This window comes from Rutidosis leptorrhynchoides, chromosome 9, assembly GCF_046630445.1.
Source record: "Rutidosis leptorrhynchoides isolate AG116_Rl617_1_P2 chromosome 9, CSIRO_AGI_Rlap_v1, whole genome shotgun sequence".
In the NCBI taxonomy this organism is placed as follows: domain Eukaryota; kingdom Viridiplantae; phylum Streptophyta; class Magnoliopsida; order Asterales; family Asteraceae; genus Rutidosis; species Rutidosis leptorrhynchoides.
The window spans coordinates 268511001-268524905 of NC_092341.1; the positions used below are offsets into that span (position 1 = coordinate 268511001).

Here is a 13905-nt window from a genome sequence, read left to right on the forward strand (position 1 = left end):
TCTAACTGCAGATACAATAGTTGCTTGACTACGTGGGCAATCATCATAAAAGCAGCATCAGAAATTGATGAAGTTGGAATGCTTGGTGATATAGAAAATTTGATTTCTAGCGTATCTTTAATTGATAAGTCGGACTCATGGAGCTAGACGAGAGTAGGGAAGACAGTGGGCGAGAAAAAACCCATGACCCGCGGGTACTCGATCCGTGATGGGCGGGTAAAATCATAAAATCTTACCCGCGAGCACAGGTACGGATAAAAAATTATACCCGCCAACGGGTTGCAGGTACATACTACCCGTCATGGGTAAAGCCCGATCCGCTAATTCACGAGATTTTTTTTAATTTATCTGCGAGTTTTTACATACAATTATCAAGTAAAAAGGGATTTTACTTGTAATGAAAAATGATTAAAAATATAATATTGCATATAAGTAAAAAACTTGACTTTCATGTCATTCTACACATGTTAATTGTACATTTTTTTATAATTAATAAATTTCCTAACTTTTCTAAAAAAAAAATTAACGAAGTTGTATATTATTATTACCTGCGGGTCACGGGGATGGGCAAAATTTTTTTACCCGCGGCCGGGTAACAGGTCTCAACGAGCAAAAAAACAAGCCGACGGGCGGGTCGCGGGTATATAGAACCCGTGCTCGTTGCCCGCGGGCGCCATCCCTAGACGAGAGTGGCGATTTCACCTCCAAAAAAAATCACAACTCTTATCGATTTAAATAAATTTATGCAAAACTCACAATCGATAAAATCATTATACAACAAGTCAATTCCTCTCAAAGTTGTCGTCTTCACTTGGACAGCTCGGATGCAAAGATTACCCGTTCGTATGAAGTTGAATAAACGATGTCTTGATCTTGATACTATTTGATGTACGACTTTACTTGATAAATGCAAACACTCCGATCATTATGGGATTCGTTTTTACGTTGGTGGGGATTCACGGATACATCGATTGATAACTTAGAGGACATTTTTTCGGATGAATATACTGACATTATATATGTTCTGGGGAAACGAATTGGCAGGCAACGAAGTGGGTGTGTGCATATAGCGTTTGGAAGAATCAAAACAGTAAAATCTATCGTAAGGGTATTTGGGATACAGCCACGATTCTAAATGACGTTAACTTAAGAGCTTTCACTAGATATCTAAAAGATGTAAAATGTTGAGTCTCGAATGGCATTAGTGGCCAATATACCCAAGCTTTTTCGTATTGCCTTCATATAATCGAGTGGGTGTGGGTTAACTTGTTGCTATGGTAAATGATAATGTATATTATATAGTAGCTCCTAGATTTCGATTAGTACATAGATAGCAGTTTTGATCGATTTGGTGCAACATACAGCTTCCTGGTACCACAATTATAACTTTGTAATGTTTTCGCATGATTCGGTATTCAATGAATTTTGCTTTTGTTTTTTTTTTTTTTTAAAAAAAAAAAAAAAATAGCAACGTAGTTGATCATCCATGTTTACACTAGTAAAATATTGCATGATATGCATTTATTTTTATAAAGTGGTTGATCACCTACATTTACACTAGTTACATGTTAATCGCTCTAACTAATGACCGTTAAAATTTTCGTTAAATCTTTTCGCATGCCGCATACATGAAAATAATTATGTCATTTTTATTGTATCCTAGTCTTCCCTTCCCTTCATCATCTTAAATTCAATAAAATTTACAAGGGACATTCCTTTTAACGTGAGAGAGTAATATAATACTTTACTAGACTTTAAGAGCCCGTGCGTTGCACGGTTGGCTCTATTATGTTAAGGATTAGTACATTAGGTGTTAATGATTGTATGTAAAAAAACATTTTAAATAAAACATAATAGTAGATATGAATACCAAAGATAGTTCTTGAACAAATCAAATGCAAAAACATTTATGAATGATTTTACTAAACATCAATATAGGTAGAAAGCGCGTTCGTCGAAATTGTAGGTGAAAACCCAGGTTGTTCCATACTTTAAACGATTTTCTTTACGGAACTGCTGAAAATCGTATGTAACTGATAGGTTTGGCTTTGTCCTTGAGTTTTCTTGTTTCAGCCGCCATTTGTATTTCTTCCTTGCTAAATTATAACATGAAACACTTTTTCCACTTCGTAGTCCATGTAGTAACATCAACTCTTTTGGAAGACGCTTAAAACAAAAATAAACTTTTAATTAATATGATAGGTAAGATAATTTAACTGCAATATAAGTAATGTTTGTTAAATTATCTGTAAGAACAATTGGTCTATCAATTATGTAGAATTTTGCAATATAATATAGATGTAAAAGTGTACTTACTAATACACGACCTCTTGGTATCGTAATATTGCAATCATAAGTTTTAACCTCAGATTGTAAGTAGTCAGGATTGTACATTTCCCCAAGAAGTGCAGGTGATATGTTTTTCTTTTCATCGCCAACTTCATTATAAATGATTAATTCTATATTCCGAAAAGTAAGTGCATATAAAATAACTGTATCTCCCCGATTTAATTGTAAGTCGGAAATTAACTCTTGCCATCCTTCACGAAATATCAACCTATCTTGAATCATAGACATGGGTAAACATTTTTTGTACGAACCGTTATAGTGAATCCACACATGATCATGTGGGCTTTTCCGTCCCTTATATGCAGATTTAATTTTTTTTGCCATGGTCTGTTAAATAATAATAATAAGTTAATTTATTGTAAAAAAATAATACACAATTTAAAAAAAAAAAAAAAACAATGTATAGAAACACAGAAATGATGGGAATATTTTTAAATAGTCTATTACAATTTTAATATGAAAAATGTGAATGCAAAATTTAAAAGTTGATTTTTAAAGTTTTTGTATGTAAATTTACGTATTTATCAATAAAATACATACCAGAACGTTAACGTTGGATCCATCTACAATTTGCATGAATGAAGGGAATCTCCTGTAATGGGCGTTATCGAACAATTTTAGCTGCAATTCTGTAACTTTGACCCAATTTTTGGTGATATTGAACCAGTTCTTTGGAGCCATTGTTCTTTTCGAATAAATAACTAACTCATAATTGAATATGTCAACAGCTGTAATACATAGAATGTCAGACATTTTAATTTTAAGATCGGTAATGATTTTGCAGAATCCTTCACCAAGAAATAAAGTGAGATCGTGTATGCTGAAAGCCACTTCAGACTTATAGCCTTGTAACGTGTGTAGCCAAACGTTTTGTGTAGGTAATGTCTCATCATAATATTCGTGAAACCAAGATAATGGGAGAGGCTGTATAAAAATAGACAGTTTTTGTAATAAAAGGCAATTGTATATGACACTCAACAATCAATAAATACATTATAATATAAATGTAAAGATTCAACATTAACAATACCACTATTATATCATCTATACGGGAGAATGTGTGGATGAATGACGGGCGATGCACCTGGCTTTGCTCGTTTGCCATTGATTTTGTAAAATTTGTCAATTGGTTAAGGTGCAGCATTAATAACATATACAATTTTTTGGCATGTATATGTTTTTCATGCATTTATTTCTTTGAATATGTTGTTGTAACATAGATGTATAATAAAATAAATAATGGTAATAAAGTGAATGTAATTGAAGTTTTGTATATTAAGAAGTACTTTCATTTTTAAAAGAATGTGATTTTTTAACAGAAATAAAAAATTGATGTATAAAACTTTCGCAGATTTAACATTATTAAAAGATTCACTCAATCATGTGATAAGTAATTTCTAAATATAAATAGTAAACTGAGAAAAACTTTGGTGCATAATTTATAATCTTTTTTGAAAAAAATTATTTGTACATTATAGAATTTATTCAAATAATATCATAGGTGTTATTTGGTTTTGAGTGATTGTTAAGTGAATAATGTCAATAAACACTAATAAACTACTATTATAAAAAATGTGACAGTTTATATGTTTTTAACCTTCTTCAAATTGTAGATGCTGTTACATAAAAACTATAACATCAGACAACTAAATGCATTATATTGAACAAACATAATGTTGAGTCTTACATATTCATATAAAGATGATTATTTCAATTTTTTTTAGTTTCCAATAATTCGAAGTAATCAGTTGAGTCGATTGCTTTGTGAATTTAAATCATTTTTCCATGGAAGTTCCAATACTTCGTAAATAAATAGATAACTAAAAAGGAATGAATAAAACTTACTTGACTACAAATGACAGGTTATTGTTAGCGAGTGTTGTCGATTGCGAATAGAATGATTAAAACGTATGTAGACGATGGCGCTTAACAGAATCGTTTATAGGACGACGATGTATTTAGTTATCAGGAAGTTTTACAATCGATTGAACTGCCATATGTTAGGGTTTTTTGCTGAATAGGTTAAATTTTTTTATGTGGCGGTTCATAAAGTCAGTTGTTTTGTTACATGAATGGGCCAAATTAATTTGTTGGGCTAACAATTATAAATAATGGACAGTTCTTGGGTAATTACTTTTCAGTTTTGTAATGGACCATTTTTTATTCTGCAGGTATGTAAGCATGTAATCATACTTCTGTATTTAATTTTATAACTTACTATTTAGTAAATAATCAATTAGGTGATGAACTTGAACTTGTTAAAGTAATTTACAATCTGAGTAGAAAATCATTTTAATGTGGAATACAAAAGGATTCAATCCGAAAGCATGATAAATTCAATATCAAGAAAACGATGAACACAGAAATTGTTAAAATTAGTAAAACCGAATGAATTAAACATTAGTCATCGTTAATAAAATATGGTAAATACAAAATTAAAAGGTAAATATACAAAATTCTTTAAGTGATGAGTACAAAATAATGTCAAGAGAAAGTTTCTTAAACAATTTAACAAACTAAAGTCTTTAATCTCAGAACTTAGTTATAAATACAAACTCATTTAAAAGATGAAATTGAACTTGATTAACAAAAAACAGTGCAGTAAGTCTGATAATTTGCTTGCAACCGTTATCGTCCATACTCCTTTTTTATATTACATGTGATCTTCAACCAACATACTGCATGGTGTAGAAGATATGACGAATATGTGTGACCACAGGCTAATATATTGATGATAGATTGAAGACTGGGCAGTCAACTACATAATAAAAAAAGAATAGTTAATAACAGAAACGTAGTTTAATACGAGTTACTGTATTCCAAGTTAAATTTTTGCAACAATTACTAACAAATATCAGATAGTAAATTATTATGTTCTATTTTACCATTTCAGTCTTGTATTGAATGTTGATATACAATCTGCAATGACAGCATTCTAATATTTAATTTTAGAAGTAAACAATTAGCAGGCAACATATATGTATTTATAATACTTACTTGGCTTTATAAATGCTGCAAGACCTCTTTGAAAACAACATTCTTTGTTGTATTTGTTAACTCATTGTTTTTGTTCAAAATAAGCACCTTGAGCCCTTTTTTTGATGTAACTCTAGACAATGCAACATATAGTTGACCGTGACTGAAAACAGGCTTTGGTAGAAACAAACCAAAATGGGCTAAAGATTGGCCTTGGCTCTTGTTAATCGTCATGGAAAAATAAACTGCAATTGGAAACTGCCTCCTTTGAAAACGAAAAGGAATTCTTTTGTCTGAAGGTACAATTAGCATTCGCGAAATAGCAACAATCTTTCCTACGTGGGTGCCAGTTAAAACTTTTGCTTTTATAACCTTTTCACAAAGTTGAATTACTTGCAATCTTGTACGATTGCACAATCCACCTGATTGATCAATATTCCTGAGTAGCATCACTGGTACTCCTACTTTAAGGCGTAAATCATGTTTTGGTAGACCACCAATGTTTATACTATTAGGTAATCAGTCGTGTACAACTCACTATTGAAATCAGCGTCTCTGTCAGATTGACATATATTGTCGGAACTAAGATATGACCTTGCTTTGCCCTCTAGTGAGTCCATCATTCGATCGTTTATTATGTTGACAACTTCGTGTGTTGGGGCTAGTATGGCACGTTCTTGATAGTATGATGGGTTTCCAAGATTTAGTAGGTAATCCGGATAGATGAAACTAATAATAGATCCAATTGGATCATTCACATCAGTTATTAAAACATCTTCTGGCATCTGAATATCGGAAATACCGTCAGTTGGATTGACATTTCCATCACATATGTCTAGCAACCATTGAGCAAAACTGCGTATGTCTTCAAGTTCCTTTTCATTTTCCTCGATTGAAGGACCCGAAGGGACTTTTGATAACCGCATATTTTCTCTTAATTTGAGAATGGTTACGTAATCCCATAGGTATGAGGAGTTCAGCGTAGCATTTACAATATCTTCTCTCTTACCATGTGTTACAACCGAAAGAACTTGTCTGAAATCACCACCGAAAACAATAACCTTGCCTCCAAATGGAATATCCATGCTATCAGGGTTTGTTGGATGACATATGTCGCAAAAAGAACGATCCATTGTTTCAAAACATATCCTCTTTACCATTGGTGCTTCATCCCAAATTATCAGGTTAGCTCTCCTGATTAATGCAGCTAAGTTACTATTAGGTAAGATACGACAGATTGATTCATCGGTTGGGTCGATTGGTATTGCAAATCGGGAATGTGCAGTCTGACTGCCACTTAATAACAACGCAGCTATCCCACTTGAATCAACGTTTATAACTACTTCCCCTACACTACGAAAAGCAGCAGACAAAGTCTTCCATAAAAATGTTTTCCCAGTACCACCATATCCGTACAAAAAGAAAACACCTCCGTTGTTTGCATTAACAGCATCTTTGATCGTCTCGTAAGCGATTTTTTGATCAGAATTTAGTTTACCAATAAGCTCAATATGCTTAGACTCTAATGCGGACGTATCATATGATAATTCATCAATAATAAAAGGGTTTTCAGACAAATTCAATGACGATGTCGTAGGGATTGGCATTGAGCTGTAGTTGCTTAAAGATTTCCCGTTACATTGAAGAGTTTTCTGAATGTCATTCAAAATTAGGTTTTGAATCATTTCACGAGTAGGTTGAATACCTGCAAAATAATAGATTTAAATTAAAAGAATATAATTATCATTCTGGTATGTATTATTAATTAAAAGCATTTTAAAGTAATGAATATGGATACGATAATAATAAACAATATAAATGTGTTCAACGTAAGTTTACCTGACATGGTTTGAAGAATGATATCAACAGCTAAGTAATCAAAACACTTTTCGAATACATCTTCTGGTCTGCTCAGACTTTCAGACAAAAGGAGCTGAGCAAAGAAACTTCGAAGCCAATTGCCAGAACCCCATGTACTTGCCTCTTTGATTCCTTCAATGTACTCTTGATCATCATCTAACAAACCCATCTCATAGCAAGCGGCTTTAAAAGTTGGACAGACAATACCATTAACAGTTCGGATGTCTTCGTAACATGTAGGACCTTTTACTTTGTTCAACAATATCCTAAGGAAAAAGAGTTCACCAGTTTGAGGTGAAACATGATGAATTCGCCCTATCGATCCTGTGAATACCTTCCTTGGTGACCAGAGTCGTGTATCTTTGTTCCAAACAAACTTGGTTGGAAATTCAACATATGTCAATTATTTGGCATCGTTGTTTGTTTCATTCATCTTCATCCATTCAAGAAACTGAGAAATATTTATGGATGGGTCATTCAAGACATCTTCAATGGGCTGTGATTCATCAAATATCACTGAATGTTGGTCTTCCAAATGGAACGCTAAACGAATTACCGTTAGATTTCTATGGTTGATATCAAAAGCTAACATTCGCCATACGACCTCACAAGACGATACGTATCGGCAGTCATAATAATGTTTGATTTCATCCGTATCTTCATCGCAAACTCCTGCTGTAACCCTATCGTTGCCCTTGTGGATGTATTTAAAAAAATACCTAATTTCTCCAACTTGGTTACAAAATTCGACATTTATGTGAGCTTGATACTTTTTTAGTAATAGAGGATTATAAGGCACAACCTATCCGTTATCAAGTTTGTGTCCTTGTTTCATGACCTTTCTCCCATTATCTCTTCTCTTATAAACCGGGTAGCCATTTGTGTCTAAACTTGTAACATCGGAAAAAGGTTTTGGAAAATTTTTGGTGCATTTTTTTCTGATGTCAGTGCATGGACAGTTAGGATTTTTCTCACCACACGGTCCATGTATCATTAACTCTGACACAAGTTGATATAACTCAGGATCTTCATCTTTATCTGGAAGTTCTGCCCAAATATACTCGTCTATATCTTCCAGATCAGGTAGTTTGTCTCGCTCATCCAGAAAAATGCATATGTGTGCATGTGGAAGCCCACGCTTTTGAAACTCAACCGTGTACAGATCTGGATAAAAATGAATTAAAAATTTATAATTGGTCAGTTAAAGTTGTTTGTGGTAAAGTAACAACGATAATTTTAGAGCATATAATTGTTTTGTAAGCAAAAGAAAATAAATATCAATAATTTTATTTGTTAAATTAAAGAATTGTAATACAAAGTTAGATGTAAGGGCATACCAGCTTTGACGGTACCAAAAATTTTATTGTGCTTTATATCACCCATGAGTGGATCAAGTTTAATTTTTAACATTCTCGATTGGTAGGCTGGTTTATCCTCAGGGTTGAAGCCTGTTCCTTCAAGTGCCCTACTAATTTCAGGCCATTTGGAATTGCATGTGAAAGTAATAAATAGGTCTGGATACCCGTATACTCGACACAATGCCATAGCATCTCGATAGTTTTCAAGCATATACCTTGCACATCCAGTGAATGAGGAAGGAAGTTTAACTCTGTTACCCAGCATACTGTTAACAACATCACCTGAAAGATTTGCGTTTGTCAAGTTTGAGAATGTATCTGCCCTCTGTATTTTTTTTATTCTTTCGGATGTAGTAAATCCTTTCTGACTCAACCATTGTGTACGCATCAACTAATAGTTGCTGTTGAAGCTTACATGCTAAGTGAACTAAAGTTGGAATTTCTCTTTCCTGAATTTTGTAAGCAAAGAACTCTCTCATAGTTACCCGCTTTCTCTTTTTTGATGTTATCCCATCAATTACTCGATGATCAATATCAGGTCTGTAACCATCCTCAGCATAAGCAAACAATAGAGGATATTGGAGCGCCAAATACTGAGGGTGTAGCTCACTGATTCTTTGTAGACCATCCGTTTGACTATCTACTACTATATCCCTCTTATCAAAATTATAGTCTATATCACCAACTATTAATGCTGCCACTTCATTAACCGTTGGGAGGTTGTAGTTACGACCGTCTGTGCTTCATCGAGCAATTAGTTTGATCTTAAAATTCGCAGTCTTTGTTTCTTCAAAACGATCACGTGCGATTCTGTACATCTTGACAAGAGGGTTGCAGTCATCTAATAGGTCCATCAACTCTTGTATAAGTAAATCGTCTAACTTGTTTTTAGCAGAAGTCGGTTGATTCCCATTTTTTCCCCTGTTTTCAATTGAACATCAGGTTAGAAATAAAATTAACAATACTAAATTAGAATAAGGTAGTGGTGTTGTAGCTTAAATTAAAAACAAAAAAAACAACATTTTTTTATTAAGGATTGTATACTATGTAGTACCCGATAGCGTTTGTTCGGTTTCTAGCTTCGTTGGCGGTATCATAAATGTATAGTTGTGAATACTTTGGTGACGATCCAGATGACGGTATTAGTCCACCCAACCTATGACAATTCTGTCCACGGATACGAAATGTATATGGACCTCTACCTCTGTTTGCACTTTCATCAACCTTTCCTCCCATAGAAGTGAATGCAAATACCATATTGTATTGCCTAACATTTTCAAAGAAATGCTTGCTCTTGGGATGTTTATTGGTGTATAGATCCATTAAAAGTTTTGGTGGTGACTTGGTGAATTCAGGTAGAGCGATTCTGCCTTTGAGACAACACAAAGAATATGCGCCTGGTAATCCTTTGGTTCCTAAACCACGCTTAGTTTCTTTTTTCCACAACTTTGCGCCACAAGCGGAGCATGTAAAAGACATATCACCCTCGTCATAGTAGTCTATATTTTAAAAATGTTATTGCTCTTAAATTTTATTTGTTAAACTAATTATTAAGTGAGAAATAATTTTGTAGTATCAAAAAAATAACGCGTATGTGATTATCATTACCCTTTGAAATTCCTTTTATGCGACTTTGATTAACACCTGAAGTACCCTCATGTAACACCCCGTTTTTCCCCGTACATGATTTACAGGTGTATCGCATATGTACGATAGGTGTATGAAGGAATTGAGACATGTTCGTGCGTTAAAGTTCTTGTATGCGAAAAGTGATCAGACCAAGTTAAAGGTCGTGGCGCGGAGGTATGGGTCGCGGTGCGACATTACAAACAAATCAGGATCAGGAGGCACGGTAAGGAAGGCACCAGACCATGCCTTGGGTCGCGGCGTGACAGAAAGGACCGCGGCGCGGCATTCAGCTGATTTCAATTCCAGGAGGCATGTTAAAGAAACCACCAGAATACGTTATAGGTCGCGGCGTGATGATTAAGGCCGCAGCGCAGCAATCTGGGCGGACTGGCACCATTTTTGTGATTTTAAAAGAGATTCAAGGGCATTTTGGTCATTTCGTGTTTGAGCCAGATTTGAGATCTTAATCTCATCCACTCATCTTTTTCTTTTATTTCTTTTTCCTTTTCTTTCTATTTTCCTCTCAAAAACTTCAAACCCCAAATTGATTCAAAGGGGTTTTCAGAAAGGAAGAAGCGAATTTTGATCGAAAGCGTAAGAGAGAAGTTTGTTCTTCTCGTTCTTAGCTACAAGGTGATACTAGCGGTAAGCTCTAACTCCGAAATTCATTTTTGTGTTCATCATTCAAATTTAGGGCTTTGATTGTATGTTCATACATGGAACCCCACTAGTTATTAATGGAAGATAATAACTAGGATTCGGGTTTATTAGTGATGAAGGCGGGTTTTGGGTTGGTTGATGATTTAGCCTTGTTTAGGGCTTTAAATTGAGTGTAATCACTATGATTAGTGATTATGGAAGTGTTGGAACTCATTTGGGTGTGTTTGGTTGACTAATTTTGAAAGAGTCAAAATTAGGGTCTTGGTGTCAAATTGGGCAAGACAAGTGTTTAACGCTTATGTTCGGGTTTAATTAGATTATTAGGACCATTGTCACTAGTGTTAGTGATTATTGGTTAGTTTGAGCGCGGTTTGTGCTTGGAGGTGCATTTGGGTCGAGATTGCACTAGTTGTCAATTTGGGTTGGTTTGTAAATCCTCCCTAATTGTGTTGTTTGTTATGTGATAAATGGAATAGGTACATTCCATCGGCGAGTTGCGGATTATTCGGTGGCATTCATCAAGGCGACAAGGTGAGTGTTAATATCCTATGTGCATATGTATGTGTAGGATGAGTGCGGGTCGGGTGAAGTGATTCTCGGTTATAAAGCTCACTTCACATATAGGTGGGTTTGATGGACATGTGTATAGGTCCAATTGGCACGGTTGTGCATTTTGGTTGACCACCTTTGGCGAGGTGCACACTTTGTGTGTACGTTATCACATATGCTTGTGATGTGGATTATATAACCCCAATGGCGAAGGGTTTATATTGTGTTGTGGATTGGAATACCCCGATTGATGTTGGCTGTGATTGGAGAAGTGGATCACGTGTGGATGCGGATTCACGATGATACGTGTAGTTCGGTCATCTTGTCGGAAGTGAGTCTCGTGTAGTTCGGATTCACGGTGACGCGTGTAGTTCGGTCATCTTATTGAGGTAGTGATCTCGTGTGGTTTCGGATTCACTAAGGCTCGTGTAGTTCGACCAACCTCGATGCTGTGATGGTATTGAAGATAGTAGTCTCGTGTGGATGCGGATTTACTAAGGCTCGTGTAGTTCGGCCAATCTTCATTTTGGTAATTGGTAATCGGTTTTGGTATTGGGTTAAGGGGTTAACCTTGAACGTTTATATTGTTTTATATATTGTTGTATTGTTGTGATGTAGCTAACCCTCCGGGTGTAGCTAATTTGGCGTTGTTCACATCGTCGTTGGTGAACTTATATTTGTTGTTAATTTAGCATGTTGCTTAGTGATCGTACGGTATGCTTAGCTTAGCTTGCCTTTATGCTTGGATGCTCCGGTATGCGTTATTTGATTACTTGTGTGGCGTGTCCATTTTATGCATATATATGTATGTAGTATATTCTCACTCACTAAGCATTAGCTTACCCTCTCGTTGTTTACTTTTTTTTATAGATTTGCATGGAGGAGGTGGCTCGGGTAAGCATGGGGACTAGTGAACTCACGTAGTTTGCTTTAGAAGTGTGCTTTTGGAGTTATTAGGATTGGGTAGCGTATTCCCAATCACCATGCTCGTTCGGATATTTAAACTATGTATTAAAAGTTTTAAAAGCTTATTGAACTTATTATTTGTGTTAAAGATGTTTTGGAAACATAATTGGGACCTAAATATTAATGTATTAAAGAAAAAAATTTTACGGGCTGGTTTAAATACGGGTTGGGTTGTTTCAAGTGGTATCAGAGCATGGTCTAAGGGATTTAGGCGACTTGAGATAGGTGCCTAGACTTAGACCTTTGTGTGTGTTTATTTGTTGCGGGACTTGTAGGTGAACGGGTCGGAACGGGTTATAGTTAGTGCCTTGTTTGTAGGTGGACTAACGTGTATTTTAATATGTGGATACTATTAATATATTATCGCGTTGTGTTTTGTTTATGTTGTGTTGGTTTATATCATCAAGCGAGGTGGTCGTTGTACTAACGAGTTGATACGGCGTGTGTGCGTAATAAGGACTTGCAAACCTTATTACGGGTGCAAATCGTGTCTAACGAGTGATGTACGACGAGTGTTGAGCAAGATGGGGCAGTGTTATGCGTGTTGTTTTATGCGTTCGTGGACTAATCGTTTTGCATTCTTTAGAATGACGACGCGAAACGAGATCGAGACGAATGACGAGGAGTTTAACTCTAGAGTTGCGGCCGCCGTTGCGGAGCAAATGAGCGCGTTTCGAGAAGAAATGGATAGGAGGTATTCCGAATTTTGAAATAGTGGTGAAATGGAGCATTGTCTTAAGAGCTTCATGAGGACTAAGCCTCCGATGTACGACGGAAAACCGGATCCTTTGGTAAGCACAACTTGGATCTCGGATGTCGAAGGGTGTTTTTGTACCATTGAATGCCCTCCCGAGAAAAAGACAAGACTCGCTACTAGTTTGTTGCGGGGTAGGGCGAAGGATTGGTTGGATAGTAAGATTGATCTTGTCGGTGGTGAACCGTTTATGGCATTATCATGGGACGAGTTCAAGAAGGAATTCTTCGAGGAGTTTCGAACTTCGGCCGACTTGTCGGAATTGCGTAATGAGTTGTGAAATTTTCAACAGGGTTCTATGGATTTGAATACTCTCAAGACGACCTTTATGGTGAAGGCTCGTTTTTGCCCAGAGTATTTAGGGAATGATCATTTGTTGATGGAGGATTTCTATCGAACCTTGAATGATGACCTGAAGAATAAGATTAGCTGGGGTTACGCGAAATCGTTTGCGGAATTATTCGCCGTGGCTAGAGGTTTCGAGTCGTATTCACGATCGAAGATGAGTGAACCTTCAAGTGAGAGAAGGGTTGTTTCATATGGTGCTCCAAGTAAGAGGACTAAGGGTCCGAGTGTTAGCACGGGTGGTACACGGACGTGTATATTGGATTCTAGTGCGTCTAGATGTTACAATTGTGGCGTGAGGGGTCACAAGTCTTGGGAATGTTCGGTGCCAAAGGGTGATAGCACGGTGTGCTTCAATTTCCAAGAGGAAGGACATCGTAAGTCTGAATGTCCCGAGCTAGCGGGGATGGGTGCGGCAAGGGGACGTTAAGGTACGTTTCATTTTAATAAATATGTCCT

At 35.8% G+C, this 13905-nt stretch overlaps 1 protein-coding gene across 1 annotated transcript; it reads right to left on the minus strand.

Moving 5' to 3' along the window:
• Positions 1 to 5352: 5352 nt before the first annotated feature.
• Positions 5353 to 10022, minus strand: LOC139868753 (uncharacterized). Its single transcript, XM_071857094.1, has 8 exons — positions 9598 to 10022; positions 9360 to 9464; positions 8959 to 9284; positions 8523 to 8825; positions 8161 to 8349; positions 7165 to 7545; positions 5920 to 7030; positions 5353 to 5833 (listed from the first exon to the last, which is right to left on the minus strand). The coding sequence occupies exons 1-8, from the start codon at positions 10020 to 10022 to the stop codon at positions 5353 to 5355; spliced, it is 3321 nt and encodes a 1106-aa protein (XP_071713195.1).
• Positions 10023 to 13905: the final 3883 nt, after the last annotated feature.